At 32.9% G+C, this 15,074-nt stretch overlaps 1 protein-coding gene across 11 annotated transcripts in view; it reads right to left on the bottom strand.

Moving 5' to 3' along the window:
- The window catches only part of LOC127795239 (regulator of telomere elongation helicase 1 homolog), a 50,286-nt gene extending 40,780 nt beyond the window's left edge, over window positions 1–9,506 (bottom strand). For all 11 annotated transcript variants that reach the window (XR_008021767.1, XR_008021768.1, XR_008021769.1 and 8 more), the window contains exons 1-6: window positions 9,287–9,506; window positions 7,064–7,323; window positions 4,959–5,107; window positions 4,600–4,681; window positions 4,372–4,519; window positions 4,016–4,172 (exon numbers count right to left, since the gene is read on the bottom strand). Coding sequence is in view for 7 of the 11 variants with exons in the window: in XM_052326790.1 (XP_052182750.1) it covers window positions 4,016–4,172; window positions 4,372–4,519; window positions 4,600–4,681; window positions 4,959–5,107; window positions 7,064–7,323; window positions 9,287–9,388 (898 nt within the window). In the remaining 4 variants the exon portion in view is untranslated. The remainder of the gene's footprint in view (window positions 1–4,015; window positions 4,173–4,371; window positions 4,520–4,599; window positions 4,682–4,958; window positions 5,108–7,063; window positions 7,324–9,286) is intronic.
- Window positions 9,507–15,074: the final 5,568 nt, after the last annotated feature.

Below are 15,074 nucleotides of genomic sequence, written 5' to 3'. Positions count from 1 at the left end.
GTTATATTGGTTGATGGCTCTCAAGCCTCAATCACGGGTATTGGCACAGCATCCCCTCTTCCTACTTTACCATTGTCATCTGTTTTCCATTTACCACAATGTTCCTTTAACTTGCTCTTTGTCAGTCAACTCACTCATAGTCTTAATTACTCTATAACCTTTTTATCTGATTTTGTTCTTGTGCAGCATCGGAGGACTGGACAGACGATTAGCACGAGACTTGAGTCTCATGGCCTCTACTATCTGTCTTCCCCTACTTCCTCAATGGAGTGCACAACGACTACTTCCCCACTACAGGTCCATTGTTGGCTGGGGCACCCATCTCTTCCCAATCTCAAGAAGATGGTTCCCAATCTCTCTAGTATTTCTTTCTTAGAGTGTGAGTCTTGTCAACTTGGAAAACATAGCCGTAGTTCTTTCCCAAGTAGAGTCAATAAACGTGTTAGTTCTCCTTTTATAGTAGTCCATTCAGATGTATGGGGTCCCAGTCATGTCAGTTCAAAAAACGATTTTCGTTATTTTGCAACATTTATTGATGATTTCTCTCGAACTACATGGCCATATTTAAAGAAAACGTGTTCAGAATTATTTTTAGTCTTCACTACATTTTGTGCTAAAATTAGAACTCAGTTTAATTTGCCTATCTGTGTTGTTCGCAGTGATAATGCTCTTTAATATTTGTCTCTCCCATTTCGATCTTATATGGCATCCAATGGGATTCTTCACCAAACTTCATGTCCTGAAACCCCACAACAAAATAGGTTGGCTGAACACAAGAATCATCATTTAATTGAGATAGCTTGCACGCTTCTTCTTAATATGCATGTTCCGCTTCAATACTAAGGTGATGCTATCTTAACTGCATGTTACTTAATTAATCGAATGCCATCTTCTGTCCTTAATGACCAGATTCCTCATTTTGTTATTTTTCCTCGAGTTGATTTATATTCTCTTTCCCCTCATATCTTTGGGAGTACTTGCTTTGTTCACCATCTTGCCCCAAGTCATGATAAGTTATTTGCTCGTTCCGTCAAATCTGTTTTTCTAGGTTATTCCCGCCTTCAGAAAGGATATCGTTGCTACTCTCCTCAATTAACTTGATATTTTGTTTCAACATATGTTACCTTCTTTGAGTCATCTCCTTATTTCCCCTCTTCGTCTGAGGTCTCCGAGTCCATTTCTATTGGCTTACCTTTGCCTATTCCTTTTCTTGACCTTTCATCATCTCCATCTCCACCGCCCTTTGCCTCTCGCCTTGATCGCCCCGATCTTCAAGTCTATTAACAACATCCACAACCTGTGGCCCAACCAGCATCGCCTGTCGTCGCTAGTCCGAGGGAGCCGTCTCCTAACTCATCCTCTGTGCCGATTAGTTCTTCCTCCTCTACTCCATCACCTGCGACTTTTGATCTTGACTTACCTATTGCTCTTTGTAAAGTACTCGTCATTACACCACTTTCCATCCAATTCCACATTTTGTCAGCTATGATTCTTTGTCCCCTAGATATTCTGCTTTTGTTTCTTCTTTATCTTCTGTTTCTCTTCCTAAATTTATTCCCGAAGCTCTTTCCCATCCAGGGTAGCGGGCTGCTATGGTTGAATAAATGTTTGCCTTACATTCCACCGAGACTTGGGACTTGGTACCTCTTCTCAAGGATAAGTCTATTGTTAGTTGTTGCTGGGTTTACACTGTCAAAATTGGCCCTGACGACCGAATTGATCATCATAAGGCTCGCCTTATTGCCAAAAGATACACTCAGGTTTTTTGTCTTGATTATGGCGATACATTTTCTCTTGTTGCTAAGATCTCTTTTGTTCGCCTTTTCTTGTCCCTTACTGTTATGTTTCACTGGCCTTTTCATAAACTGGACATCAAAAATGCCTTCCTTCATGGCGATTTATAAGAAGAGGTGTATATGGAACAACCTCCTGGCTTTATTGCTCAAGGAGAGTTTGGACTAGTGTGTCGCCTTCGAAAGTCTTTATACAGTTTAAAACAATCTCCTCGAGTTTGGTTTGGTCGATTCAATTCAATTGTTCTTGAGTTTTGGTTAACTCGGAGTGAAGCTAATCATTCTATTTTTTATCGCTCTCAGTCTGGCCGCCACATTCTTTTAGTGGTATATTTTAATAATATAATACTTACAGGAGATGATGATGTCGGTATCACTAAATTGAAGGCACATCTTCACCAACAGTTTTAGACTAAGAATCTGGGTCCTTTGAAATATTTTTTGGATATTGAGGTAGCTCGGTTAAGACAAGGCATCTATATTTTTCAAAGGAAGTATGCCTTGGATATGCTAGAGGAGACAAGATTGCTTGGATGTAAGCCCACAAATACCCCTATGGATCCAAATATCAAGCTGTTATCGAGACAGGGAAAGCCTCTTTCTGATCCTGGGCGTTACCGTCGACTAGTTGGGAAACTTAATTATCTCACAATCACACGTCCTAATATTTCATTTGTTGTGAGTGTGGTAAGTTAGTTCTTGGATTCACCTTGTGACAGTCATTGGGATGCAGTGATTCGTATTCTTCGGTATATTAAGGCTGCCCCCGATCGGGGTGTATTATATCAAAATCATTAGCACAGTCAGATTGTGGGATATACAGATACTGATTGGGCAGAATCACCTAGTGACAGACGATCCACATCTGGATACTATGTATTTGTGGGTGTAAACTTAGTCTCTTGGAAAAATAAGAAGCAAACTGTTGTGGTCAGATCTAGTGCAAAAGCTAAATATAAGGCGATGGTCGTAACAACATGTGAGCTACTGTGATTAAAACAATTAATTGAGGAGTTAGGAGTTACGCAGGTTAAGTCTGCGCAATTAATTTGTGACAACCAGGCTACAATGCATATTGCTTCTAATCCTGTATTTCATGTGAAAACCAATCATATTGAAATTAATTGCCACTTTGTTAGAGAAAATGTGCTCTTTGGGGATATAGTTACAACATATGTGGGTTCCAACGATCAATTGGTTAACTTACTCACCAAGTCGCTTAGAGATTCTCGTGTGAATTATATTTGTACCAAGCTGGGCATGCTCAATATATATGCTCCAACTTGGGGGGGGGTGTTAAATAAGATAAATAAGGGTATTAGTGTAATTAATTTTAAATACTTGTATGTATATATATACTCTTGTATTGTACACTTTTAGTTGAATATATACATTATTTTTATTCACATAACACCTTCCTTGGGCGCAATCTAGTGACATGGAGGAGTAAGAAACAAACTGTGGTTACAAGATCCAATGTTGAGGCTGAATTTAGAGCTATGGCACATGGAATTTGTGAACTTCTATGGCTGAAGATAATCCTTGATGATCTCAAAGTCAAAAGGGAAGGACCTATGAAACTCTACTGTAATAATAAATCTGCCATCAATATTGCACATAATCCAATGCAGCATGACCGCAATAAACAAATCAAAGTGGATGGGCACTTCATAAAAGAAAAACTGGACAGTGGCATGATCAGCACTCCCTACTTGCCATCAAGTGAGTAGCTAGCAGATGTTCTAACTAAGGGACTACCTACTTCAAGATTTCAAGAGATTTACAAGCAAGCTGGGAATGAAAAACATCTTTTCACCAGATTGAGAGAGAGTGTTGTAGATCTATAAATTTATTTTTTATTTACAGAATAGCTATGTACAGCTAGGAAATTGTATGTTTACTATTTATATCAGTTGACTTTTGATTCTTAGGAATACCAGATTTTTAGGAATTGACAGAGAGGTGGAATCTCCTTAATTAGGTAAGACCTTTGTGTATAAATATGGTCTATGTACAGCACATTCAAAAATAAGACAGATTTTATTTTTCTCCACATTTTTTCCTAGGAACAAAAACTCCCTAGCTAGAGTCATATTTGATATACTTTTTACTATGTCAGCAAATTTACTATTAGAAATATGTTGAGGACAGCAATCATAAGTATCTAGAAATACTTCTAGGCAACAGAAACTTTTATATACATTCATTAGCAATTTCATCACCTCGAAGAAGAGCAAATTTATTTGGATCAAGTGTTTTATCGTTTGATATGTCCCTCCTGGCAATAGAAAGGTCTACACATTTTTTCGCTTCAGCAATGCAAGATGTCAGAATTCCTGAAGGCAGGTCAAAAGATGCAGCATCCGCACATAAGCTTTCCTGCACATCCCAGGAGATTTCTTCTGTCAGTTGCTAGGATCATGTAGCCTCAATTACAAAACTTGCATGATTTACAGCAACTTCTTTACTTCTTGTGACATAGTAGCATACAGAAATTACGAGATTGACCAGGCAGAGCAACAACAAAAATTTAACTAGCCAAGGGCAGCAGACCTCAAAAGGTAGCATCTCTACTTACCAAATTGTGAGCTTCATCAAATATCAGTATGCTGTTGTCCCACCTAATAGAAAGATATTTTCTATATCCCCGATCAATAAGATAGTTATAAGGCGCAAATAATATATCAGCAACTTTCTGGAGTTCTTTTGACACATAGTAAGGGCACCTATAGAAGAAATGGACATTGAAAATCATGAGTATGTAAACCTCTTATCAACTTGTCCTAAGAAAGAGAGAGAAACCTACGGCCCACAACTTTTTCCAATATTGACCAAATCTTCTATGTCAATAGGTTCATCTCCAAGATCAGGATTTTCCTTCATGAATTCTACAAAAGAAGATGAAAATAATATTCTGAGAAATGATCCACTAAATCATCAAAAGAAAGCAAATGGATTAGCACATTTCTTAAAGAGCATGCTGCTTGATAAGAAGATCATGTTGCTTGACTCAGCAAACAATAATCACATTTTCTACTCACCTCTATCAACTGAAGTAGATTTATGGGGAAAAAAAAAAGCTCATAACTTGTGAATTGAAGATAAAGAGGCAAGTCAAACAGAGCATTTGTTGCTATACATTATCTGCAACTAGTATAAATGTACCTGTAACATGAGAAAAATGGCGGCAAAATTGCTTTTTAAGCTTTTTACGGAGGGAATGGCAGGCATTTGTCTGGGCTTTTCCATGGAGCAAACTCACTCCTTCATGAATGCATAATTGCTCACGGGACCCCAATACTACCATTTTGGGCCTGCATGTTCTCTAACATTAAGCAATTTCAAAATTTATGCAAATTTTGTAATCTTCCAAAGCACAATTGGATGGAAATTTCCAACAATATAAAAGTGAAAAATAATTGCTCAATCTCCAAAAGATATCAGTTGTGTAGAAAATTCTGTGTATTAAGCCAAAAGAAGCAAAGAATCTCTAGGCATCATAACATCGTAAATTTGTCAGAAAACATATTGCATCTAATGCATAGTTCTGAAAGGCGCGAGGCGCAAAAGGTCCTGGAGCCTGAGGCGTGAGGCGCACGAGGCGAGACGCGTCTTTGCAAAGCGAGGCGCACCTTTTAGAAAAAAACTCAAAATATTGTAAAATCATAAAAAACTATCAAATTATCAATAATAACACATGCATATCATTAATGATTCATTATCTTCAAATTCTAAACTAACATAATCAAAGTTAATTCATTCATCATCATGCAAATTCTAAACTAGAAACATCATCAAAGTTCAAACTTAAAGTCTCAAACTCAAACAAGTACCAATCATCATGCAAAGTTCTAAATAAACATATAAACACTACAAGTCCACAATCAAGAAAATATTTTCATTTTGAAAAATGCTATTTTTCTAAGTCTGGAAGATTAGCGCATTATAAAGAGACATATAAGAAAATGTTTTCATTTTGAAAAACTATCTCCCGGTATTTTGATAGCTAATATTCATTGTTGTTAAAATGATTTTTAATGAATTTTTCAAGAAATAGTAGGTATGTATTTTGGGGGTGGTAAAATCGTTAAATCCCGAGTTTTTACTAAAACCAAAATTCTATTTTCTTATTGTTATGAATTTTGATTTTTTAGATATTTTTATTGAATCCAAATGAGGGGTACTTTCTTATTTACATTTATGTATTAAAGTAAATAAGTTGTATGTTGTAATGTATACATGCTGGAACCAAGAAGAGGGGAGGAATTGGGCAGCCCAAGTTTTAAATTAAAAGCAGTTTCATGAGGCACGCCTCTTGCCTCTGCGCCTCACTGTGCAAGGCGAGAGCCTCATTGAAATCGCCTCACCTTGGCCCAAGCGAGGCGCAGAACTGGCGCCTTGCACCTAGGAGCGCCTTTAACAACTATGATCTAATGTTTCTGAATTTACATTCCAATTCCATTAAGAAGCATGCCATCAAGTATACAATGCATTCATATAAAGCAACGTTGACATCACAACCATAGGAGGATATCCATGCCATAAATGTGACACGTTAAGACATCCTAAAGAGAATATCTGCAAATGCAGTTAATTCTTGAACATATACTTCTCAATTTCTCTCAGCTGCACTAAGATTTATGCAAAAAGTTTCCAAAACAACTAACTGAGGAAAGATATGTGTTCAAAGTTCAAGCTACCATGAGGTTGGTAACTGTTGTAAAAGATCAACCAGATTCTATATCACCATAAGAGCAGCAACAGACTCGTATAAGTACGTATCACATTGTCAAAAATCCAAGAGAATAAGTGGAGGTATATCCTTCCAATGTTAAAAAGACATTTTTTCTCCATATCCATTTGCAGATATGCGCCTGATCAATTGTAAATGTAGGAGGATAGGCACATTTCAAGTTCAATTAAAACATTGGGTTAGCAAGCAGCAACACCAGAAATCTTTTCAAATCGAGGGGAAGCAAACCAAACAAGGGAAATAAGACAACCTACTTGATACATCATTAGCACAGGGACTTGACTAAGAATGAAAAAAGTATAACTTAAACAATTCCCCCTCCAATTATCCAGGTTCTTGAAACATATAATGTAAACAAAATAATAGTTATGATTGATCAACAAGACAACTAATAAGTTAAGAAACAAGCAAGCCACTAATAAAACATATTTGCATCTTCCATCTAACACTGGAGCACCAGAAAACCAAGTCAAATATATCTAGTATTTGATTGACCATAGATCATGATGAATTTGACCTGTAATTGGTTTGTTTCAATTCTTGAATAACTTGACGAAGCTGGCTGTGCGTGCGCGACGCATATATTATTGTGGGTAGATTACATGATTCAGACTGCGACAATGATTCATCAGAAAGTTCATTTCCCACATTACGACCTCTTCTCTTGGTCCTACAGGTTGAGAAGTCTCCCAAACTCTTCCTCCAAGCCAAAGTAGCACAAAGAAGACACAAGGTTTTTCCAGTTCCAGTAGGGCTCTCCAACAATGCATTGCATCCCTGCCATGTTGTAGCACATGCATTCATAAAGCAATCAGAAAATAAGATTGATGATAAGTATCATGATGCAAGAAAATAATGATCAAAGATAACACCAAATATAATGGCTGATGTCTTTAACTTTCAAAGATAGAGATGGGAGTTATAACAATTAGGTTCACATTGATAAACCATTTTCTGCGCATGAATTTTCATAACATGAACAAGCTACAAAAAGGTATATAACAAAATAGAGTGGACACCCAATTCCAAAAGCACCCTCCAAACAGAATGGACGCTTCTGTGGAGGTACAGATGTATAAATATATATTAACCAACATGTATGCCATACTGTCAACTCCCAATGTCTAGATGCCTTATGTCAAGAGAAAACTGCAAGCTGAAAGTTTTTAGCATCAAATCTAACACTGCATGCCTATGGGAGTAGCCCACTATAGGGAGACACTAAGATAGACTAGATTGATCAAATGTATGCCATTAGTTGCACTTCACTAAAGCTGGTTCCTTCTGGACATCACCCCTCACCCTGATACACCTAGTTTTATTGCACGAAATAGATACCTCACTGCCTTTACCCATAATTTGGCACCTAGGATTCGATGAACTACATTTGAAATAAGAAACTATTGTAGTTAAAATTTTGAATAAGGTGGCTTACATAAATTCTACCGTTGATTTGCATTTGGAGACAACTGTAATTAAAAAATTGAAAGTATGGCACCTTCTCCTTCAGATTTTACAGATAGCATTCCATTATATTAAAAACACTTTTACAGCATTTTCACTATTTAAGCCTCTCGGGAAATAAGGAGCATGTTTACAATTTTATAAGATTTATGATTTGCTGTTTTTTATACAGTTATTTGGTTGTTTTTCTGTTGCATTATCTGTTAGTGGGCTGAAGTTATGGCCCTGAAGTTGTGTTTTGTGTTCAGATTGGTAGTTGGGTAGTGGATCCTTAATTTAAGAAAGTGGGGAGTGCTTCTCCTAAACTGTATATATATTGAGTTACAGGCTGGAAATAAAGTGAGCTTTTGCCAATTCATAACAAAGTCCATTCCCAATCCATGTAAGGAACAGAAAATTTACTAACATTCATTTGATTTTGACAGGCAAACCATTAGACATGCTTAAAGGGCTTTAATGTTGCATTTATGTCTTTGTGATGTGCTTGGAATAACAATGAGATAAAAATCATCTATAGAATTCAATATTCCTCACAGTTTACAGTGAAACCAGGAGAATACTTATATGTCATCAAGAAAACAAAATTGTTTATATGTATATGCACATAAGACCTATCATGTGAGAATATGTACTAGGCCAACCCGATCAAACAAATCAACACTTCCCAGAACTAGGATCTGTTGAGGCAAATAAAAGGAAAGGAAATCAAATAGGAGTAGAAAATGAAGGAGTTGAAAATAAAATTTATTATACTTTTTTGGTTGGACTTCAAAGCAGAAGCAAAAGAATCAATATTTCTCAAAGCAGTCATTTTTTGTTTCATTATCGGTGAGATATATATGTGCGCAGGTGTAATTTCATCTTCCTAGCTTTACTTTTCTCTTTTCCCAGTTTCAAATAGTATAGAACTTATCAGACAGGATGTACCAAAGATAAATTATGACAACATAGCCAAAGAAAGTACCCAAAAGCTCCGCGATCATGTCATCATCTAAAAATAAAGTCCCCTACTGATAAATGTGGCTTCAGCATTACCAATAGACAATAGGCGTTTTGGGCAATAGGTATAATGATCGAAGACACGACCCGATAGGTTCTCTATTAGAAGCCCACCGGACCAATCTAATGAGCAAGCACAAATTACGCCAGTTTATACATAGCTGCGAATGATGCGGACATTGCAGATACACATACGTTCCAGTGAAAAACGAAATAATCTCGGTACAAAAATTTGAGAATTAGATGAGAACAACAACAAATAGCTTTGTAACATTACTTCTTGTAGAGATTGGATCACTTTTTCCATGTAAACGAGCTGGCAATCGTAAGCCTCGTATGGGAAATCCACATTGATTCCCCTTATCTTGTATGTAGGCATCTCTCTCCTGAAGTTCTTCGCCGGATTTGTTAGCAGAGGGATAAACTGTTGAAGCTCCGTCCTAGGCAAACCCTAGGATTGTATTGCACCAGTTAGTATTTTCCCGCCATCTAGTGATAACTCGGCCAACCTCGGAATGCCACGAGGGTTTAACGGGAATTTAATCTCATTTGTTAGTAATTTTTTTTTTATTTAGGGTTTTGAGATTTAGATTAAATATCGGTTCTCATTTAGGAATCTTAATTAAGGCATGTTCCCATTTATTTTTTAATTGGATAAATTAGGTTGAATTAAATATAAAAAAATTATGTGACATCCTTGAGATTTAAGATAGTGGTAAAAAATACTCTTGATATTTAAAAAAATACAAAAAATAATATTGACATTCAATATAATATTATAATTTTTATCTTATTGTTAATTAATTCTTATTAATAGTTAAAAAAAACCAAAATACTCTTACATTTAAACACTAGATTTCATTGAACTCATATTTATGTAACTATGTAAGTTCGTCAAATACGGAGTGAAGAGAGTATAGAAAAAAAATAAGAACTAAGGTTTTATTGAAACCTAAAGAGTAAAAGTAAAAGAATAATAACTCAAGAAGAAAGAAAAAGATTCCAAATTCTAACGAAACCCAAAAGAACGAGAGGGAGATTTATCGTTGTTGTCTATATCACTGCTGCAACAATCGTCATCATCTATTTAAAGAGAGAAAGATAAACAAATGAGATATTTAAAAAAAATAAAAAACAAATATTTAAATATAAATATATTTTAGTCATTTTCATTGTTTAATGGTGATTAATTAACGATAGAAAAAAATTGCAATATTATATTAAACTTTAGAGTTGCTCACAATCAAAAATATTTTTTGTAATTATTCTAAGCCTTAGAGGCATCATATGAAATTTTTCCTATTGTTAGTTGTAATGGTGTTTGAAATTGAAATTAAAAGACAAGCTTAGTATAGCTATTAAAAATTTAAACGTTCTATCTAAAATTATAACCCAACAAAATGATCAGCAATTTTTTATCATTTATCTCTAAATTTAAATCAAGAGTCTTATGTTTTTTTCTTTTAAATGAGTGTTTGTTAACCAAGATAACAGGGAGAAAAAGTTAGATATGGGAAGCATTCTGGATGTTTGGTATTTTCAACGTGTTTGTTAATCTTATCTGACCATTTTCGAAAAAGGCCTGACCTGACCTCTTATCTCCCTCTTTCAAAATAAATTTATCTGACCTCCCCCATCGGATAAATTTATCTTACTCTTTCAAGGTAAGGCTGAATTACTTATCTGCCCCTTGTAAGATAATTAATGCCATTTAGTGCATTTTAAATATTTAAATTTATTAAAAAATATTATTTATTTAACTCTTATAATTAATATTTTTTAATATATTTTTAAATTATTATATGTTTTGACAATTTTTAAAATTTAATGACATTATTCATTTCATTGATTTTTAAAATTTAAACTTCTCTCTCTATATATATTTTATTTAACTATTTTCAACTATTTTTAAATTTATTTTTGGACATGAATTAGAAAAATAAAATATTATTTTTAATTTTAATCTTAATTTTTTTGACAATTCATATTAATCATAAAATACTATTTTAATCATAAATTTGATAATAGGGATATTTTGATAAAAAAAAAACCTTATCTTAGTGTTTATCATATGTATTAACAAACACATGGAAAGAAAAAATACAATTATCAGTGGATTCTAAAAAATTTAACAAATAGTCTAATATAAATCTTGGAATGCTTCCCGGCCTTATCTTGATCATTCCATATTTTGATCTGGAAAGCATCCCAATCTTATCTTGATACCACCTTATCTTACTCATTTTAACAAACGCCCCCTAAGTAGCTTAACTTACTTTTCTTGAACAAGTAATAGTGATTTAGAAGAACAGTTTTGCCTAACACAACACTAATTATATGAAAACCATTAATAAAAAAATTAACTATACTTTGAGATAGTATTTGTTAACTAATAGATAAATTGAAAAAAAATATTTTCCATTGTATTCGTTAAATTTATCTAGAAAGAAGTCATATGAGTTCTTATCTTAAAATTTTCAGATAAATTTATCTCTTTTCCCTTTTGATATTTATCTTAAACTTTATAGATAAGTTATATTGATGTAATTTTATATTATTCATTTGAATAAATGTTACCTAAAAGTATAATTAACGTTAAAAAGAACTTTAAAAGTTTCTCAAATTCATACCGTGGTTTTTTTTTTAAGAAATTACTTGTTTAGAAGAATAGAACTAACAAAAATGAAAATGAAAAATTGTGTCTGGTTACTTGTATTTGTTCTTTCAAATTTTGAAAATTTTAATAATTTTGTAAAATTAAAAAAAAATGTATTTTTACAAATTTTATTTCATCTTTCATATGGCAACTCTTATGAGTTTGAGAGTCATTGGCCTGAAGGTCTCTAGCCAGTCCTTTAATGACATCTTGTTATTAGCAACAAGGTGGGAAAATTTAAAAAAGAATAAACACAAATTTCAAAACACCTAAATACAAAGTTTTAAAACACAAACCACAAGTGTTTTTTCTCTTTCAAAGTTCACACATATATAAAAACTCACATGGCACTACAATTTTCATTGAGAATCAAACTTACCCTATCATATAGATGATAGATGGTCCAAGATCCACTAAATAAAATGCACATTTTGAAGATCTTTCTACTTTCCTAAATTTCCACACAAACCCTTTGTCAAATTTCACTTATATATTAAACCTCTATTGTATCTCCTACGTCTTTTGCTTTTTTTAAATTATAATAAAGATATCAGAGTTTAAACAATTTAAAACCAAGTTAGCTAAGATGTTTACAACATGCTCGATCCATTTATGCATCTTGAAGGTATGATCCTTTTTGAACCTATATACTTTATGGTATGTTTGGTTGGGTGGAATACGGGTGAAGAAACGAGAAAGAAAATGCATTTAGTTTTGTCCAATTAATGGAATGGGCCATTCTTTACCATCAAAAAATTGATGAAATGACTTTCCATTAAAAAATTGATGGAGAGCCTTTGAGTTACAATTGAACTAAGTTAGGTTGAGTTTCACTGAGTTTAGGCCCAATTTAGGAGGCAATTTTTAGATTTGAACTCAAGCTCAAGTCTTAAAACTTAGCACGGACTTGGCTCGCTAGTAGGGTTCGAGCTCGCATGAACCTGTTATGTTGATTAAATTTAATTTGCTATTTTATTTTATTATATATACACATGTTCAATTATTTTAAATAATTAAATTAATATATATAATAATTTTAGACAAATTTAATTTAATTATATTATTATAATAATTTTATGTTAAATAATACATTTATAAATATTTATACTTTTTGAGTTTTTTTAGAATTTATTTTTGAACATGAATTTAGAAAATAAAACATTATTTTTAAATTTTAATTTTTTATTTTTTGACAATTCACATTAGTCATAAAATACTATTTTAATCATAAATTTGTTATTAATGTTAACATACAGTTTTAAATGAATTTGGTAATAAGGATATTTTGATAAAAAAAAACCATTATCTCGGTACTTATCATATGCATTTAACAAACATATAAGAAGAAAAAAATACAATTATCAATGGATTACAAAAAATCTAACAAACAATCTGATATAAATCTTATAATGTTTTTTAACTTTATTATGGTCATTTCATATCTTGATTCAAAAAAATATTCCAACTTTATATTGATATAATTTTATTTTGTTTATTTTAACAAACGCTACCCTAAGTAACAAATGGATTTGTGCCATTTGTGTGTGTATGCAAGTTGGTGGTGTGGTGTTGTTACTATTGTAGGTCACCTAGAATCATGTGATGGGAATGATAATTATTTTTATTGTCACCTGGAGTCGTGTGGTGGAAGAGTTGGATGTTGGCAATATTGGAAATGCACAAAATAACTTGGATTTAAGAGGAAATGGTGGATCTTTATATGGACATTGATCCTTCCATCTCATCTGAAAAAGAAGAGAAATAGTGATGAAGTCTTTTTGCACTAGTTGATGGATCACTTGGTGAAAGAGTAATGTTATTTATCTCCAGTAGAAATGAAGTCTTTTTGCACTAGTTGTTGTTCATCTCTACTAGAGATGAATAACAGTTCATGTGACAGTGCTTAGTTGAGAAAGATAAAAAAACACTTAATAGATTTTATTATAATGTCAATTAACCATTGTCATGAGATTGTCACATAGACTACCGTTCATATATGTTGAAGATCAATAGCTTTACTCTTGATGAAAATGGACTTGTCATGGCCACAGACTAGTTGCAATCCTATGAGATTGTTTGGCAACAGAGACTACAATTAATGAATGACCAGCACAGGTTTATAAGCAGTTGGGAAAGGTTAAGGGTTTATCAATCGACGAAAAGTTGGAAGCTCTGACAAAGATATCTAATGGTCTTTCTCTATTGTTTATGTTTCCACGCACTACAATAATTTAGGATTCTTCTGATAAATTAATTTATCACAATAACTATGAAAATTATCATAACATACTTATTATAACGAAATTGATTTATCATCACATTAGTTACAATCAATTTGTTTCAATAAGGATATTGTGACAAAACTCAATTTTGTCATAATATTATCAGTTTTATTGTGACAAATAGTATTTTGTCACTTAAACTACCCTATTATGATAAATTATTTTGTTGTAAAAGAAAATATTTTTTGTCACAATAGATACTATTTAGTCACAATATATCTAAATACAAATCATATGTTTTATCGTAACCAAGCGTTATCTTGTGACAAAAATTGAATAGTGAAGAAACTTATTTAACATAATTCTTAATGTGATAAAATAAATTTTGTCACTTATTAGTTAATTTGACAATAAATTTTGGTTGCACATTTTATAATGACAAATAATTTTGTCAATTATTTAACATTGTGACTAATATTTTTTGACAAAACAGAAATAGTGACAAAATAAATTTTTCAAAATTAAAAAAATTCCTCATGTATAACTCTTAATTTCGTCACAATTTAGAAGTTGCTCTAAGTTTTAATGAGAAGCAAGCATTACCAATTAGATGATGCATACACAATCCACTAAATATAACACCCCTTTTGAAGATTTTTCTAAAAAGAAATAATTATCAGTAGGTACCTATTTGAATTTTGACACTTTTTTATAGTTGATTTTATTCTATTAAGCCAACTTTATATTTAACTCTTTTTCAAAGGTGTAACAGATTTGGACCTGGATTTGGGTCATAGAAATAGGTCGACCCGCCCATAAAGGCTCAATAACTGCCGATCAGTAGTTGGGATTGGTTGTGCCCACTTTCTCCACTTGGAGAGAAATGCCACATGCATATATATATATATATATATATATATGGGTAAGTGTGTTGTGCATTGTTTCCCAAGCCTTCTCCAAAGATTCTATCATCGTGTTCTCTATGTACTATGAAGGGAAAACATTTTGACAGTGACTCATAAACAATTTTCACTTCGTTATTTCATTTGGGATCGATAATCAAATCAAATAAAGATTTAGTTCATTTTTGTTAAAAAATTCTCAAGGACGTTTCCTACAAGAAAAGTTTTTAAATTCCTAATAATGTTAGGTTAAAAATTTACCTTTCCATGTTTGATATAATTTTC

This window comes from Diospyros lotus, chromosome 2, assembly GCF_014633365.1.
Source record: "Diospyros lotus cultivar Yz01 chromosome 2, ASM1463336v1, whole genome shotgun sequence".
Taxonomy (NCBI): domain Eukaryota; kingdom Viridiplantae; phylum Streptophyta; class Magnoliopsida; order Ericales; family Ebenaceae; genus Diospyros; species Diospyros lotus.
Note: the sequence above shows the minus strand (reverse complement) of the source record. Positions and strands in the feature narration are given on the sequence as shown.